The following is a 13,457-nucleotide window of genomic DNA, read 5'->3' as shown; positions in this document are numbered from 1 at the left end:
AATAATCTCTACGTCATTCCACCCAAGCTCCCGCTCTCCAATGGCTGCTCTTTGCCTTATCTTCCAACGCTACAATATGTTCCCTTCCTTCCTGTATCTTCCGCCCGCCTCCGTTCCCGGCCGGCGCGCATTTTGATAGTTCATTTTAATCCCCCATTCCAGCACCAGCCAGGGACCTAATAGAAATGACCAATTTATATCCGCAAATATTAAATAACTACGGTAGATAACGCCCGTTTTGTCCTTGAATTTTTCCGAGGAGGAGAAGGGGGAAAACAAGGGGGGAAAACAAGGGGGGACAAACCATAGCTGAAAACTTCCAGATTGGAGGAGAGGGAAAAAAAAAAAAAAAAATTGCCTCTGATCGATTATTTTAAATTTTTTATTTAATTCTCCCAGTTCCCCTCTTTTCGCTTCTTCTTCTTCTTCTTCTTCCTCTTCTTCATCCTTTCTTCATCCTTTCTTCATTTCATCTTCAATTTTCGTTAAGCTTCTAGGAGGTTTTCTTGATTGATACCAACCCATCTCAGCTTCTTTCAATACTGTCCTTCACTATTGAATCGACCACCGAAGCCACGACGACGCAGAATATATACACACTATACCCAACCTTTGTACAATCCCCAACGCACGAATTTGATATTCGTTGTTTGGAAAACCAATTGAATCTAAAAATCTACATTCTTTTTTCCTCAAACCGCTGGGAAAATTAGAGAGGAGAATTTATTATTGTTGAATAATGTCTCATCTCGCTGTTGAGCCGGAGTTCGAGCAGGCCTACAGAGGTGGGTTTTATTTATTTATCTATTCACTTTTTTTTCTCTCTTCTGTTCTAGCCTCCTCCCTCCATGGGCCGGCTGCCCAGGCCGAGTTTGGGATGTGATGTTCCTGTACAAGAAACAGAGCAAAAAATGGAAATGTACGGGAAAAAAAAAACACAGAAATATGAATTTTTTTTTTTTTTTTTTTTTTTTTTTTGGATTTCGCCACCCTCCAGTTCGGGGACACAACTTGTTGAGCAAGAAATTAATTAAAACAGAAAAAGAGAAGGAAAAAAAAATGGCTTTGGAGAGAAAACTAACAAAACACAGTTGAACAAAAGAAAGGAAAGGGCCTGTGCTGACCAGATATAATTGAATTAACAGAGCTGGCCTCTACATTGGAAAACTCCACCCTTTTCGACCAGCATCCAGAATATCGCAGAGCCCTCGCCGTTGCTGCCGTGCCTGAGCGTACCATTCAGTTCCGTGTAACTTGGGAAAATGACAAGGGACAGGTAAGCGAGAAACTCGTTATATACATGTCATGTCGTACACACCCACCCCAATTTAATCGGCACTGTGTCTAATGCTCCGTCGATTCATGCAGCTCGAAGTTAACCGGGGTTACCGGGTTCAATTCAACTCCGCCTTGGGCCCCTACAAGGGAGGCCTCCGGTTTCATCCCACAGGTATTGAAATGACTTTTTCTTTTCTTTTGTCTCCGGTCGGGGACTGTTTAGCGTTTTTGCATCTGGTTATGCTGACGTCAAATCAAAAATAGTGAACATGTCTATCCTGAAATTTTTGGGCTTCGAGCAGATTTTCAAAAATGCGTTGACAGGACGTAAGTTTTTTTTTTTTTTTTTTTTTTTTTTTTTTCTTCTCATCCATCCATTGCCAAACGGGGCCGGCGGGAAGGCGAAGGGAAAGTACATAGCGTTCAAGAAAAGATAAAACTAACATATCATTGTTACTCTATTCAGTGAACATGGGCGGCGGCAAAGGAGGCGCCGACTTCGATCCCAAGGGAAAATCAGATAACGAAATCCGAAAATTCTGTTTTGCTTTCATGATGGAACTGAGCAAGCATATCGGCGCTGACATTGACGTTCCAGCTGGCGACATTGGCGTTTCGGGGCGTGAGATTGGATTCCTGTTCGGTGCATACAAGAGGCAGCGGCATCTTTGGGAGGGTGTGTTGACTGGCAAGGGACTGAGCTGGGGCGGAAGCCACATTCGTCCCGAGGCCACTGGGTATGGTCTGGTTTACGTATGTATATGTACAACCCAGTTCACTCAGAAAAAGGTTTCCAACGGCTCAGGTCAGCTAACCAAAATCTTCCAAAATAGTACGTCCAACATATGATCGAGTATGCCACGGACGGCAAAGAAAGCTTTAAAGGCAAACGTGTCGCGATCTCCGGCTCCGGAAACGTCGCGCAATACGCAGCGCTCAAGGTTATCGAATTTGGCGGCACTGTCTGCTCTCTCAGCGACAGCCGGGGATCGCTAATCGTCCGCGACCACGGGGACAGTATCACCCCAGAAGAAATTTACATGATCCAACAGATCAAAGTCGAACGCAAGCAACTTTCCAGCCTCGCCAACACCGAAGCCTTCCGCGAACGATGCGAATACGTCGAGGGCGAACGACCATGGACACACGTCGGCAAAGTCGACGTCGTCCTGCCCTGTGCCACCCAGAACGAAGTCTCTGGCCCCGAAGCCCAGGCATTGATGGAAGCTGGCGCGAGATATATAGCTGAGGGATCCAATATGGGCTGCACACTCGCTGCTGTCGAGCACTTCGAAGCCAGCCGCCGCTTCCATTCCAAGGGGAAATCCGTCTGGTACGGTCCCGGAAAGGCAGCCAATGCAGGTGGTGTTGCTGTCTCTGGCCTAGAGATGGCGCAGAATGCGCAGCGCCTGACGTGGACGGCTGCTGAGGTTGATGCGAAATTGAAGCAGATTATGAAGGACTGTTTCGAGATCGGCGTTGAGACGGCGAAGAAATACACCTTGCCTGACGAAAGCAAGTTGCCTTCCTTGGTTACGGGGAGCAACATTGCTGGCTTCATGAAGGTTGCAGCCGCGATGAAAGATCAGGGTGATTGGTGGTGAAGAACGGATCTCCTTTCTAATTCATTTTTGCTAAGGGAGGTTTGTTCTCTGTCGCTATTAAGCATCTTGTATTCGGCCTGTTGGTGTGCTAGGGGTTCCTGCGTTTTCTTTTTGGCGTTTTGTGCCAATATTATCTACACATAACTTTTGCCCTGCTTTTTTTTCTCTCTTGTCAGTTGTGTTTCTGGGTGGGATTGATCGTGTCATGCTCTTGTCTAATAGATCTTACGGCAATACGTTTGGGTGGAATAGCTGGTGTCGGATTCTGGATATTATCCTGCGATTTTCTGTTTCTTGCATGGTATCTTGCACGTTTCTTGGGATGTCTGGGTTTTTGGCTTTCGGCTTTGCTCTTTTATGTTCGTGGTTGATGCTCTTTCCATGTACAATGTACATGTACATATACGTGTGCACCTGCGGTTCTGGTTTTTATATTTTTTTTTGTTTGGGATCCTGGATGCCGGTTGATGTTAGCGAATGAATGAATGTTAGGTTTATGTTGAGTTTATGACATCGCTTTTCTTATACCAAAAAGGAACATGGGACAACATTGGAGAATAGCTATGATTGCTAAGTTTCGGTGCTCCCGGTGAAATAACATTCTTTAACTTACGAACAACATGGACCCTCACCATGATTACTCCTGCGAACCTGCGTTTCTACGTTTATGCGAGCGCCTGAAACTTGCACTGACGTCACTGCGAATCCCATTTCGAAGCATAAAAGCTTCTACCTCTTAACCCATCCCATAACGTTCGTCTGCTTCATTTTTCAAAACGTCCTTTTCCTCTGTCTTGCCTATTACGACACCAATTCATGGCACCAGGCTCCATAATAGCTGCAGTCTGAGGGGGAATATCTGGACCCTTATATGGGTTTCACTTGGCTTCTACTGTGTTTCGGTGCGGAGAGGCAGTTGGTTCGACAATCCTGTTGCTTCTTTCTCATTCTTCTATCAGTGTCGTATCGAATAACTTACATGCGGAGATTTTAAAAGGCTCATCACTTAAGGCGGCCTTAGTCATTTTGCACTGATTCAGCCCCCCATACAAAGCTTCGGGAACACTGTGAGGTTTGAAGCTATTGGTCGAGTACGTCCAGCCTTCATTACGGGTCGCCGGACAATAAACACCCTATCATGAGCTCCTGGGTAATCCGACCCGTGGTCGAACGGCTGATAAAACCATCTGCATTTTTCAGTGACTAGCTGAGACTATTATCTGGAGCGGCCCCTTGCCAATTGATGTGTATCTCACATCTTTTGATATCAGGCTCGTTGTGCACTTGGTGGCGATGTTTGGTAGCTTCACAGAAACATTTCTCTGACGAAATCTCAGAGGGCCTATCTTAGGTTTGAAGCTGAGATTGAGGGTTCATGGAGTTAACGCAAGCCACAAATAGGATGCGCTGGCAGCTGATCCTCAAGCACGCCCTGGTTCAAGGGGTGATTAAAAAAAAGGAAGTGTGAACCACCACCTTCAGGTACTGAGTCGTACCGAAACAGCACAGGCCATTGTTTGGCGAAAGAAAGTCAGGAGCTGAACTCCATCTCAGATGGTCCAAAAGCAAACCCCGTCCCATGCAGGCTTCTCGCCAATCCAAGACGCTTCAGAATCACAGCCACACTGTGGCGTTTCTCATGCTTCTTCTTGCGGTCCTAGCGTATATTATTCAAGAGTGATGAATTCCCCATTCTCACCGCTTTAGCTTATGTCTCAACCTCGTGGCGAAAACTCCTCGGCTATCAGCAGGAATAACAGATTTATCTTGCTCAGCCGTAATACAAACACTCAATGACTTGAGCTGAAGAGATTTAGCGATATGGGAATAAGAAACAGAAGCAAACACCGCAGAAATCTGGCTGAAGTTCTGGTACTGGGAAGAATATCTACTCGTGCACTGCTGAACCTCTACCTCGCAGAGTGGTTGGGTCGATCGATCTAGATATCCCTGCTCAGGGGTGATCCTTGACTGTCCGAACCATATTAGCACTTTTATTAATCCTTTCGAGTCTGGAGAAGCTCAAGCTGTTTGCCAACACAACAGGCTAGGTAAAACGATGACGTTGTGCTACGCAGGTACTCTTATTCCACCACTTTGATTATACCTAGCATAGATTTTACCCACTTCTACCTGAGGTCAAAAAGCACCGCCACAGACCCTGTGGCCGTGGCTTGACAGGGGAAAACAAATATCAGAGGACGCGGAGTACGGAGTAGTGTTCCGGGTTATGCAGTACGGACGTACCGTACACAGTAGTACGGAGGCTCCTGCGAAAAGTTTTGACTTGCGCTAAGAATTTAAACTGAAATGCTGATACTAGCATTAAGTATTGCCATTCCATCTCTTAATTATTGTTGGCCCTTACGGCCGTTGCGGTTAGCGATCCCACTAGATCACGTGACCCACCACTATATTATGTTCTTGTAGATAGATCTATCAATACAACCTTCAACTATCCTACAATTATTAACCGTGCCATGCTTACTCACTCTCTGTAGTGAGTGTGCCACAGTGTACAGAAAACCACATCATATAGAAAATATTTTCAATATCTTCATTCTTCATCTTTAAATAATTATTATTAATTATAATCATGTCTAAATCTTCTAATTACACTAAGAAGCAGTTGCAAAGAGCTGTTAATACATATAAAAGCAATTTAAAATTAAAAATCACATCTCTGTTATAAGAATTCAAAGTCTCATATATTATCTTACATGAGAGAATCAATGAGAAGAAATCAAGAACTATGAGAATTTCACTGAATCAAGTATTGAATGACAGTCAGAAAGAGATAATTAAGATATGAATTTATCAATTAAATATTAATTTTTACTCACTTATTATCAAGTATATCAAAGCTGCTGTGAACTGTATATTAAGACAGTATTATACAGATTCAGAGACTGCATCTCTTATAGTAAGTAAGATATAAATATATTAATTTATTAAATATCTATCAGATTATAAATAAGTTAAGTAAAAACTTATAAATTTAAAATAAGTATCTTATAAGAATATAAGCTTTATTATTAATTAATTTAATTAATATAAAGCTATCTTTAATTAATATTAATTTTTTCACTGTAATATCTATAACTTTAATAAGATTAAATTTTAAGAAGAAGAAGAATATAAACAGTATATTATAATTATCTTTAGAGATATAAATTTCATTATACAGTTATTATACTTCTGCAGATTAATAACAGTGATAAAGTATATTAATACAGATAATATAGTATTAAATTCATTGATTATAATAAAATTAAAAGTTTATCTAGAGAATTAATATATATACTTTAACTTATCTGATAACTATATTATTACTGTATCTGAGTCTGGCTTTATAAATGATAAGATTGAATTTGAATGAATTAAGCAGTTTAATAAGATAATAAAAAAGTGTTAAATAAGCAGTTATTAACTATTATTAATGAATAATCATGATTCTTATCTCATAGAAGAATTTATTCAATATTATAATCTTTATAAGATTATTCTATTCAGATTCTTATCTTATATAAGTTATATTCTACAATCTCTTAATAATATATCTTTTCAGCAGTATAAGTATTATTATATAAAGACAGTTAATAAAACTATCTGCTATAAATATAAGTAGTATAATAATAGATAATTTCTTACTAATCTGAAGAGTGTTTGACTGTAAGTATTTAAATCTGATACTATGAGAGCTAGCTTTACTAACTGTGAAATGTATTCAGTTAATTATAATATAATTCTTAATTAATTAAGACCTCTTATCATTGATAATGTCTCAGATCTTAACATATATAATAATGATAATAATGTATATAATCACTTTATCTCATTATCTGCAGATTAATTATTAACTATCTTCTTACAATTAATCTTTTCAGAGATAGTTGTAATACTATATTACTAAATTAATACAGCAGTTAAGATCTTAGAAGATATAAAGAATACTCTTATATCTGATTTAATAAAACAGTTGAACAAGATCTTCAAGAGTAGCATAATCTAGATGAAATTGAATATACACTGTGAGAATGAACTTACAGATTATTATTAAATAAATAGATATTAGATTATTAAATTCTTCTACAGATAAATGCAAGTAGATAAAGTTCTTACTATTAAGAATGTTAATTATAAGATCACAATCTGTAGAGTAGATGAGATGAAAAAGATATTTAATAAAACTCTTTAATTAATTAAAATCAAATTTATAAAATCTACAGTCACTCAATTATAATAAGATAATTTTATAGAATTTTAACTTACAGTGAATTCTACACCTTCTAATAAGTATATAGATAATCTTTATATTATAGATAGATGTAGTAATGATTATTAATTAATTTTTAAAGATTACTATATTCAAAATATTTTCTTTACAGTGTGGTTTTTCATATGCCGTGGCACACTCACTACAGAGAGTGAGTAAGCATGGCACGGTTAAAGGATAGGGAGTTTCAGAGGGCTTATAGAGACTTCAATCCCAGGGCCTGGAGATTAAATACACTAGTAATCATATTTCAGATAAATTATTAGTGTGAGACAAAACTTTTCGCACTGACCTCTGTACTGAGACTCTGAGAGGCGAAATATGCAACTCAACAAACCCGCTTAGCGTTTACGCTGCTTGCAGTGTGATTGCTCCATCTCGTGTGAAGCAATGACGTTGAATAGTTCACAGTTTGATTGACCGCTAATGCAAGTTTTCGGCTAGTTTGGTCGTTAGTTTCGCACTATTGCTAATGGAAAATGTGTTGTTTCCTTTTCGGTCATGGCGCCAGTCCTTTTGTCGCCGTGTTGAGCTCTTTACCCCGCGGAATCCGTACAAATATGCTAATACAGTGCGCATCGTGCTCCGTAAGCAGATGAAACTGAAAGGGAAGGGATGTGACGGTGAGAGACTCATCGAGAGTATGTCATGAAAGAGGCGTTAGAAAGCAGACATACTTCTTACAAGTTCAGAAAGCAGAAATGTAGTTACTAACTTACTAGTATAATAAGTATAATAAAATATAGTAAAAAAAAAAAATTAATACATATAAATTTAAGATAAAATAAGATAGATATATTTAAATAATAACTAAATAATTTTAGAGAAATCATGAATACTTTGAATTTTTTATAGTATTGTACTAATTTTTAAAGAGACTTAGAAAAACTTTGTTTTTTATAAGCAATATATCTATTATAATAATCAAAATTGAAAGACTTCTATAAAGAGTGAAAACATCTACTCAGTGATCTTGCAATTTTACAGTTTAACAGTTTAATACAAGCTATGCGTGATTGCTATTACATTTATAAAAAATACAGTATAATAATATCTCAATTCTTGATCAGTCAGAATGTATTAACTAGTCTGAAAAAGATACTATTGAGCTTAAATATAAGTTAGTAAGACTAGTAATCAGGTCTATTATAATCAGTACTATCAATTCTTTATTTTTAATTTCATAAAGCTTAAAGTAGAGAGTTAATATTAATTTTATATTTAAAAGTTTCAGATTTAATACTCAATTAATATATTTCTCTCTGTAATAAAATACTTTATAATATATATTTTATAGAAGTTTTGATAAAAAAAGCTTAAAATATATATATAATAGAACTTTATATCTCGAAGTAATCACTCTATATATTATAGAAAAACTAACTTTTCTGAGTAAAATACTCTGTAATATAATCTTATATAATATTACATATACTTTATTAAATTTATAAATAGACTCTGTAATCTATATAATATTAATCTTTATTCTTTTCTTTACAGATATTCTCTACTATATTTACATTTCTTCTCTATATTTATTACAATCTACACATTCATTAATATACTCTATTTATTATAGAAAAATTAACTTTTTCATGTAAAAAACATTGTAATATGATATTACATATATTCTATCAAAATCTCTCTATATATTATAGAAAAATCAACTTTTCTGAGTAAAATACTCTGTAATATAATCTTATATAATATTATATATTTTTTATTAAATTCATGAACAGACTTCATAGTCTATATAATATTAATCTTTATTCTTTTCTTTATAAATATTCTTTACTATTTTTACATTTTTTATTCTCTTCTCTACATTTATTACAATCTATACATTTATTAATATACTTTATTATAGAAAAATCAACTTTTCTATGTAAAAAACATTGTAATGTGACATTATATACATTCTATTAAAAATATTTTGAATACTCTGATTTATACAGCTCAGATTAATCTTTAAATCTTTTTTTTTTTATTCTACTCTTTTTATACATTCTCTACAGTATTTACATTTCTTATACTTTTTTCTAAATCTGATAATAGTAATAGAGATGATATAGAGTGAAAGAGAGTAATAGAAAGAGAGAGTAGTAGAGATAGTAAAGAAATTAAAGAGTAAAAGAAGTGAAAGAAGTAAAAGAGATAATAGATTATTATTATTATTATTATTCTTTCATTATACTTATATATAAGCAGAGCTAATAATGAGTTCTTACATAATATTAAATACAGATTAAGTGTTAATTATACAGAAGAAAATACAGGTATTGAGATTATATTAAGATAATAAGAAAATAGAAAAATACAAAAAAGTAATAATTAAATACATGTAATAATATCTTCTCAGCTTAGAAACATAGAGTGATTTATTAAAGTAATTTACAGATGCTTAAGTTTGAACTTACATGTTTTAATTTCTCATGTCAAGACATTATCAGATAACTGTATTAATTATTCAGTCACTAAGATGAAGAGATAATAAAGCTGATACAGAATGAAAGAGAGTGATAGAGAGAGAGAGTAATAGTAATAAAAAGTAATAGAAAAAGACAGTGATAGAGGCAGTAGAGATGATAATAATAGTAGAGAAGATAGAGAGTAGAGAGTAGAGAGTAAAAAGTGAAAGAAATAAAAGAAGTAATACAGAGTGAAAAAGAGTAATAGAGAAAGAAAGTGATAGAGACTGTAAAGACTGTGATAATAATTGTAATATAACAGAACTGAAGCAGTGACTAGTTAGCAGTGTTATGTAGAGATAGTTATTTAAGAAGCTGTATAAGTAAGCTTAACTATCTTGCTTAAATAGTGAGCTCATGAGCTACAAAGTTATTATAAGAATATCACAGATACAGTACTTAGTATACTAAGAAGATTGTATAAGAAATACAGTAACTCTTATATATCTTTCAGTAGAAGAAAAATGAATCACTGACTTCTTTAATAAGAAGTCAGCATCTAGCTATTCTATATAGATAATGAGTGAATACTCTTCTCTTATTTCATAAATAAGAATAGTCAGAGTGATACCTCAGCAGTGTCTTACTATTAAGAAAGAGTAATCTGCTGATCTTATATAGAAGCAGAGTTCTTATATTCATTAATCAGATCTTTCTACAATATATTTAAATAATGTCATAGAGTGGTTGAAAACCAGTTTAAATGAGATAAAATTATTCTTATAAAATTGATAAGCTGTGTTAAACTGTAATAAGATCTTAGCATAGTTGAAAGTGTGATAATACTCTTCTCTTTAAAAGTATAGTTTTGATGCTTTTAAGATTATCAGATTAGAAGTTATCTTTATTATATAGCAATAGTTATTAACTGATTAACAGTGCATGTACTGTATATAATATAAAGAAATAGATGAGTTTTTCTACTAACTATGTAGATCTTTCTTTTCTCATCTCTGTTCAAATTAAACATGTGATAAGTGAGTTTCTTATATATCAATTTGAAATATGAAAAACATAGTTAATAAGTGACTTGCAGTTCTTCTATCATATTTCATTTCATGTATAAAATTCTCTACAAAAGTGATATATTTTAGAGACAAAGCTAACAGTAGTGACAGAATTTTTTGAAAAGATTCTCTCTTTTTATAACATAATTTTCTCTCTCTTCTTTCATCTTTAATAGTAAGTATATGAAAGCATTGTCTCTGTAAGATAATAAGAGACTTATTCTGACATTTTCTAGTAAGTAATAAATGTCTTCATGATGTGGCTGAGACCTCTGTGACTGTCAAGAAAGCCTGGTTGAAGGTGAAGACAGTGATGTTAACAGACTACAGAAGCACTGCTCTTATTATTATATCTTCTTCTTCTTCTTCTACTTCTCTGACAGCTGTGATGATAGTCACTATATCTTGCAGTGAGATGTCATCTCTTCTGCTGATTAATTTGTCTGTGTTTAGTTCTTTCTCTACTCTTCTCACTGTCATTATAACACTGTCTCTCTCTTCAGTTAACACAGTGATATATGACCTTGTGTGATCATTTGAAGAGAATCTCAGAGAAAGCTTGATTCTGAAGATAATAACTCTGAGAAGCTCAATTCATAGTTTCTCTTCTGTGACACACTCAAGTCCTGCTCAGAATGCTGCTGAGTTGAGTCTGCAGAGTCTTATAATTTCTTTATCTTCTCTCTATAAGAAGGCTCTGATGCAGTCTCTAACTGACACTGCTATGTATCTGCACTGCATTAAGTAGCTGAAGAAAGAGAGGATTTTATACATCTATCTCTTCTCTCACTTCTATTATTTTTTATTATATCTGTAACAATGACTTCTATCTCTCTGTAAGTATTATCTATTCTATAAGAAGATGTTGTGTTAGTTCTGATAAGAAGCTCAGATGCTCAAGCAGTACAGAGTGAGAGTCTTGAAGCTTTAAGTATTGACAGATTCTATCAAGACTGAGAAGATCTCTCTTACTTATCTGTAAAAGAAGATGAAAGTATAGATCTCTGAGATAAAAAAACATCTCAGAATGACTGATTCTAAGAAGAAGTTAGCTGATACTACTGTTAAAAGTGCTGTAGAGATAAATTACTGATTAAAGAGAATCTCACTTTAATTAAAGCAGATGACTGAGATACTTTATAAATTGATAAGTTAATAACTTTATATATTTCTCATACTCTTCTATAGTGCTGTAGTGTTAACTTCTCAGCAGATAAAGATATCAGTACTGAAGACTTTAATAGTGAAGAATGAGTTTGATAGAAATGTGAGTATTAATGAGTAGACTCTAATTCTTCTTTTTACTTTTTCAGCAGACTGCAGCTCTATTAGAATAGTAGCAGTCTGTGAGTTAATAATATTAATCTTTATTAATTTCAAATATTTCATTCTTTTCTTATTAACTGCTTCAGGAATTTTACACTTGTGTAGTCTTATTAAACTTCTAAAAATTCTTTGAGAGAAAATAGAAGAAGAGTGTTACAGAGTTTACAAGATACTGACTTATCACTGTAAAATTATCTCTAAAAAACTCTTTAAGAAAAATAAGAAGTCTTAAGTAGTATTTCTTACTCAATATCTCTGATATGTAATAAGATAGTCTCTACTAGCTGTCTTATAGCTTACAATCTCTTTCTCAGCATTTTTCAAATACTTAAGCAGTTTTCATGAATTCTCTGATAATGAATAATTTTCTCATTTAATAAGATATTAAAGCTTATTATAATATGTTCACTTATTCAATATTTTCTTCATAAGATATTTAGTATCACTCTCAATCTTGATATTATCTGACTAAGATGACTTCACTCTGAGATGTTGCTTATAGAGCTCTAAGTAGAAAATGTGAAAAATAGAATAAATTAATTTTAATTCTGAGAGTAATTTTAACTTATATATCTGCTTACTTATCACTCTTATTACTGAGAAAGATTCTAGTTATCACTCACTGAGCTTCTTACACAGTCTCATTATCTTGACATTCTTTACTGAAAGTAGCACTTAATTCTCTATTAAGAACTTTATTAAAAGATGTTTTTAATTATAGTATTCTATCTACTACTTCTAAGTGTAGTGAATACTTTTCACTATCTTCTTATAAATTTTATTTAAAAATTTCAATCTTACTTTTACTTCTGATACTAAGAGATACTCTATTCTCTATATCTGTTTAACATTCTGACTGTCTATTCTCTTCTTTAAAACATTATTCACAATGTTACTGAGTAATGAAGAATTATATTCATAATAAGTATAGAAAGAAGATATCTTTAAGATTACATTCTTTATATTATTATATATGAATTCAGTAATTAAAAGATGTTTAAATCAATCATTCTAATAATATAAATAGAACACTTAAAGATACTGTTCTAATATCTGATTCTGATATTCAGTCTGATTATCTGTCTACAGATGAAATACAGTACTGAGAAGATATCTTATTATAAGATGATAGTAAAAGACTGATCAGTATTTACTGATGAAGAGAGATTCTTAATCTATTATTAATAATTTCAGAGTATTATAATTATGAATAATGATATATTTAAAAACAGATTAGTTAATTCAGAGACTTTAATCTTTTTATAAGTAGAGATATATTTATTTATCTTTATAAAGCAGTTAATAATAATCAAAATTAAGTTATATTGTTTAACTATTATTAACTTCAGCAGATCAACTATGAAATTCATTAATAGATTCTATTATAAGCTCTTTGAAACAGGCAGTAGTATCAACTCACTGTATTACTTATATCACAGAATCTTTATTCTTTAACAGATATTATAAGTCTCAATATACTCTTTAACATCTGTCTGAA

The 13,457-nt window shown here is 33.7% G+C and overlaps 1 protein-coding gene across 1 annotated transcript; it reads left to right on the top strand.

Moving 5' to 3' along the window:
- Window positions 1–739: 739 nt before the first annotated feature.
- BDBG_04858 (NADP-specific glutamate dehydrogenase) lies at window positions 740–2,882 on the top strand (the record flags this gene model as incomplete). The annotated part of the gene is made up of 6 exons (XM_002624948.2): window positions 740–785; window positions 1,146–1,276; window positions 1,369–1,450; window positions 1,543–1,605; window positions 1,745–2,031; window positions 2,112–2,882. 6 exons carry the CDS (start codon window positions 740–742, stop codon window positions 2,880–2,882), a joined length of 1,380 nt encoding a protein of 459 aa, XP_002624994.1.
- Window positions 2,883–13,457: the final 10,575 nt, after the last annotated feature.

Source organism: Blastomyces gilchristii (genome assembly GCF_000003855.2).
Source record: "Blastomyces gilchristii SLH14081 genomic scaffold supercont1.8, whole genome shotgun sequence".
NCBI classification, from domain to species: Eukaryota; Fungi; Ascomycota; class Eurotiomycetes; order Onygenales; family Ajellomycetaceae; genus Blastomyces; species Blastomyces gilchristii.
Note: the sequence above shows the minus strand (reverse complement) of the source record. Positions and strands in the feature narration are given on the sequence as shown.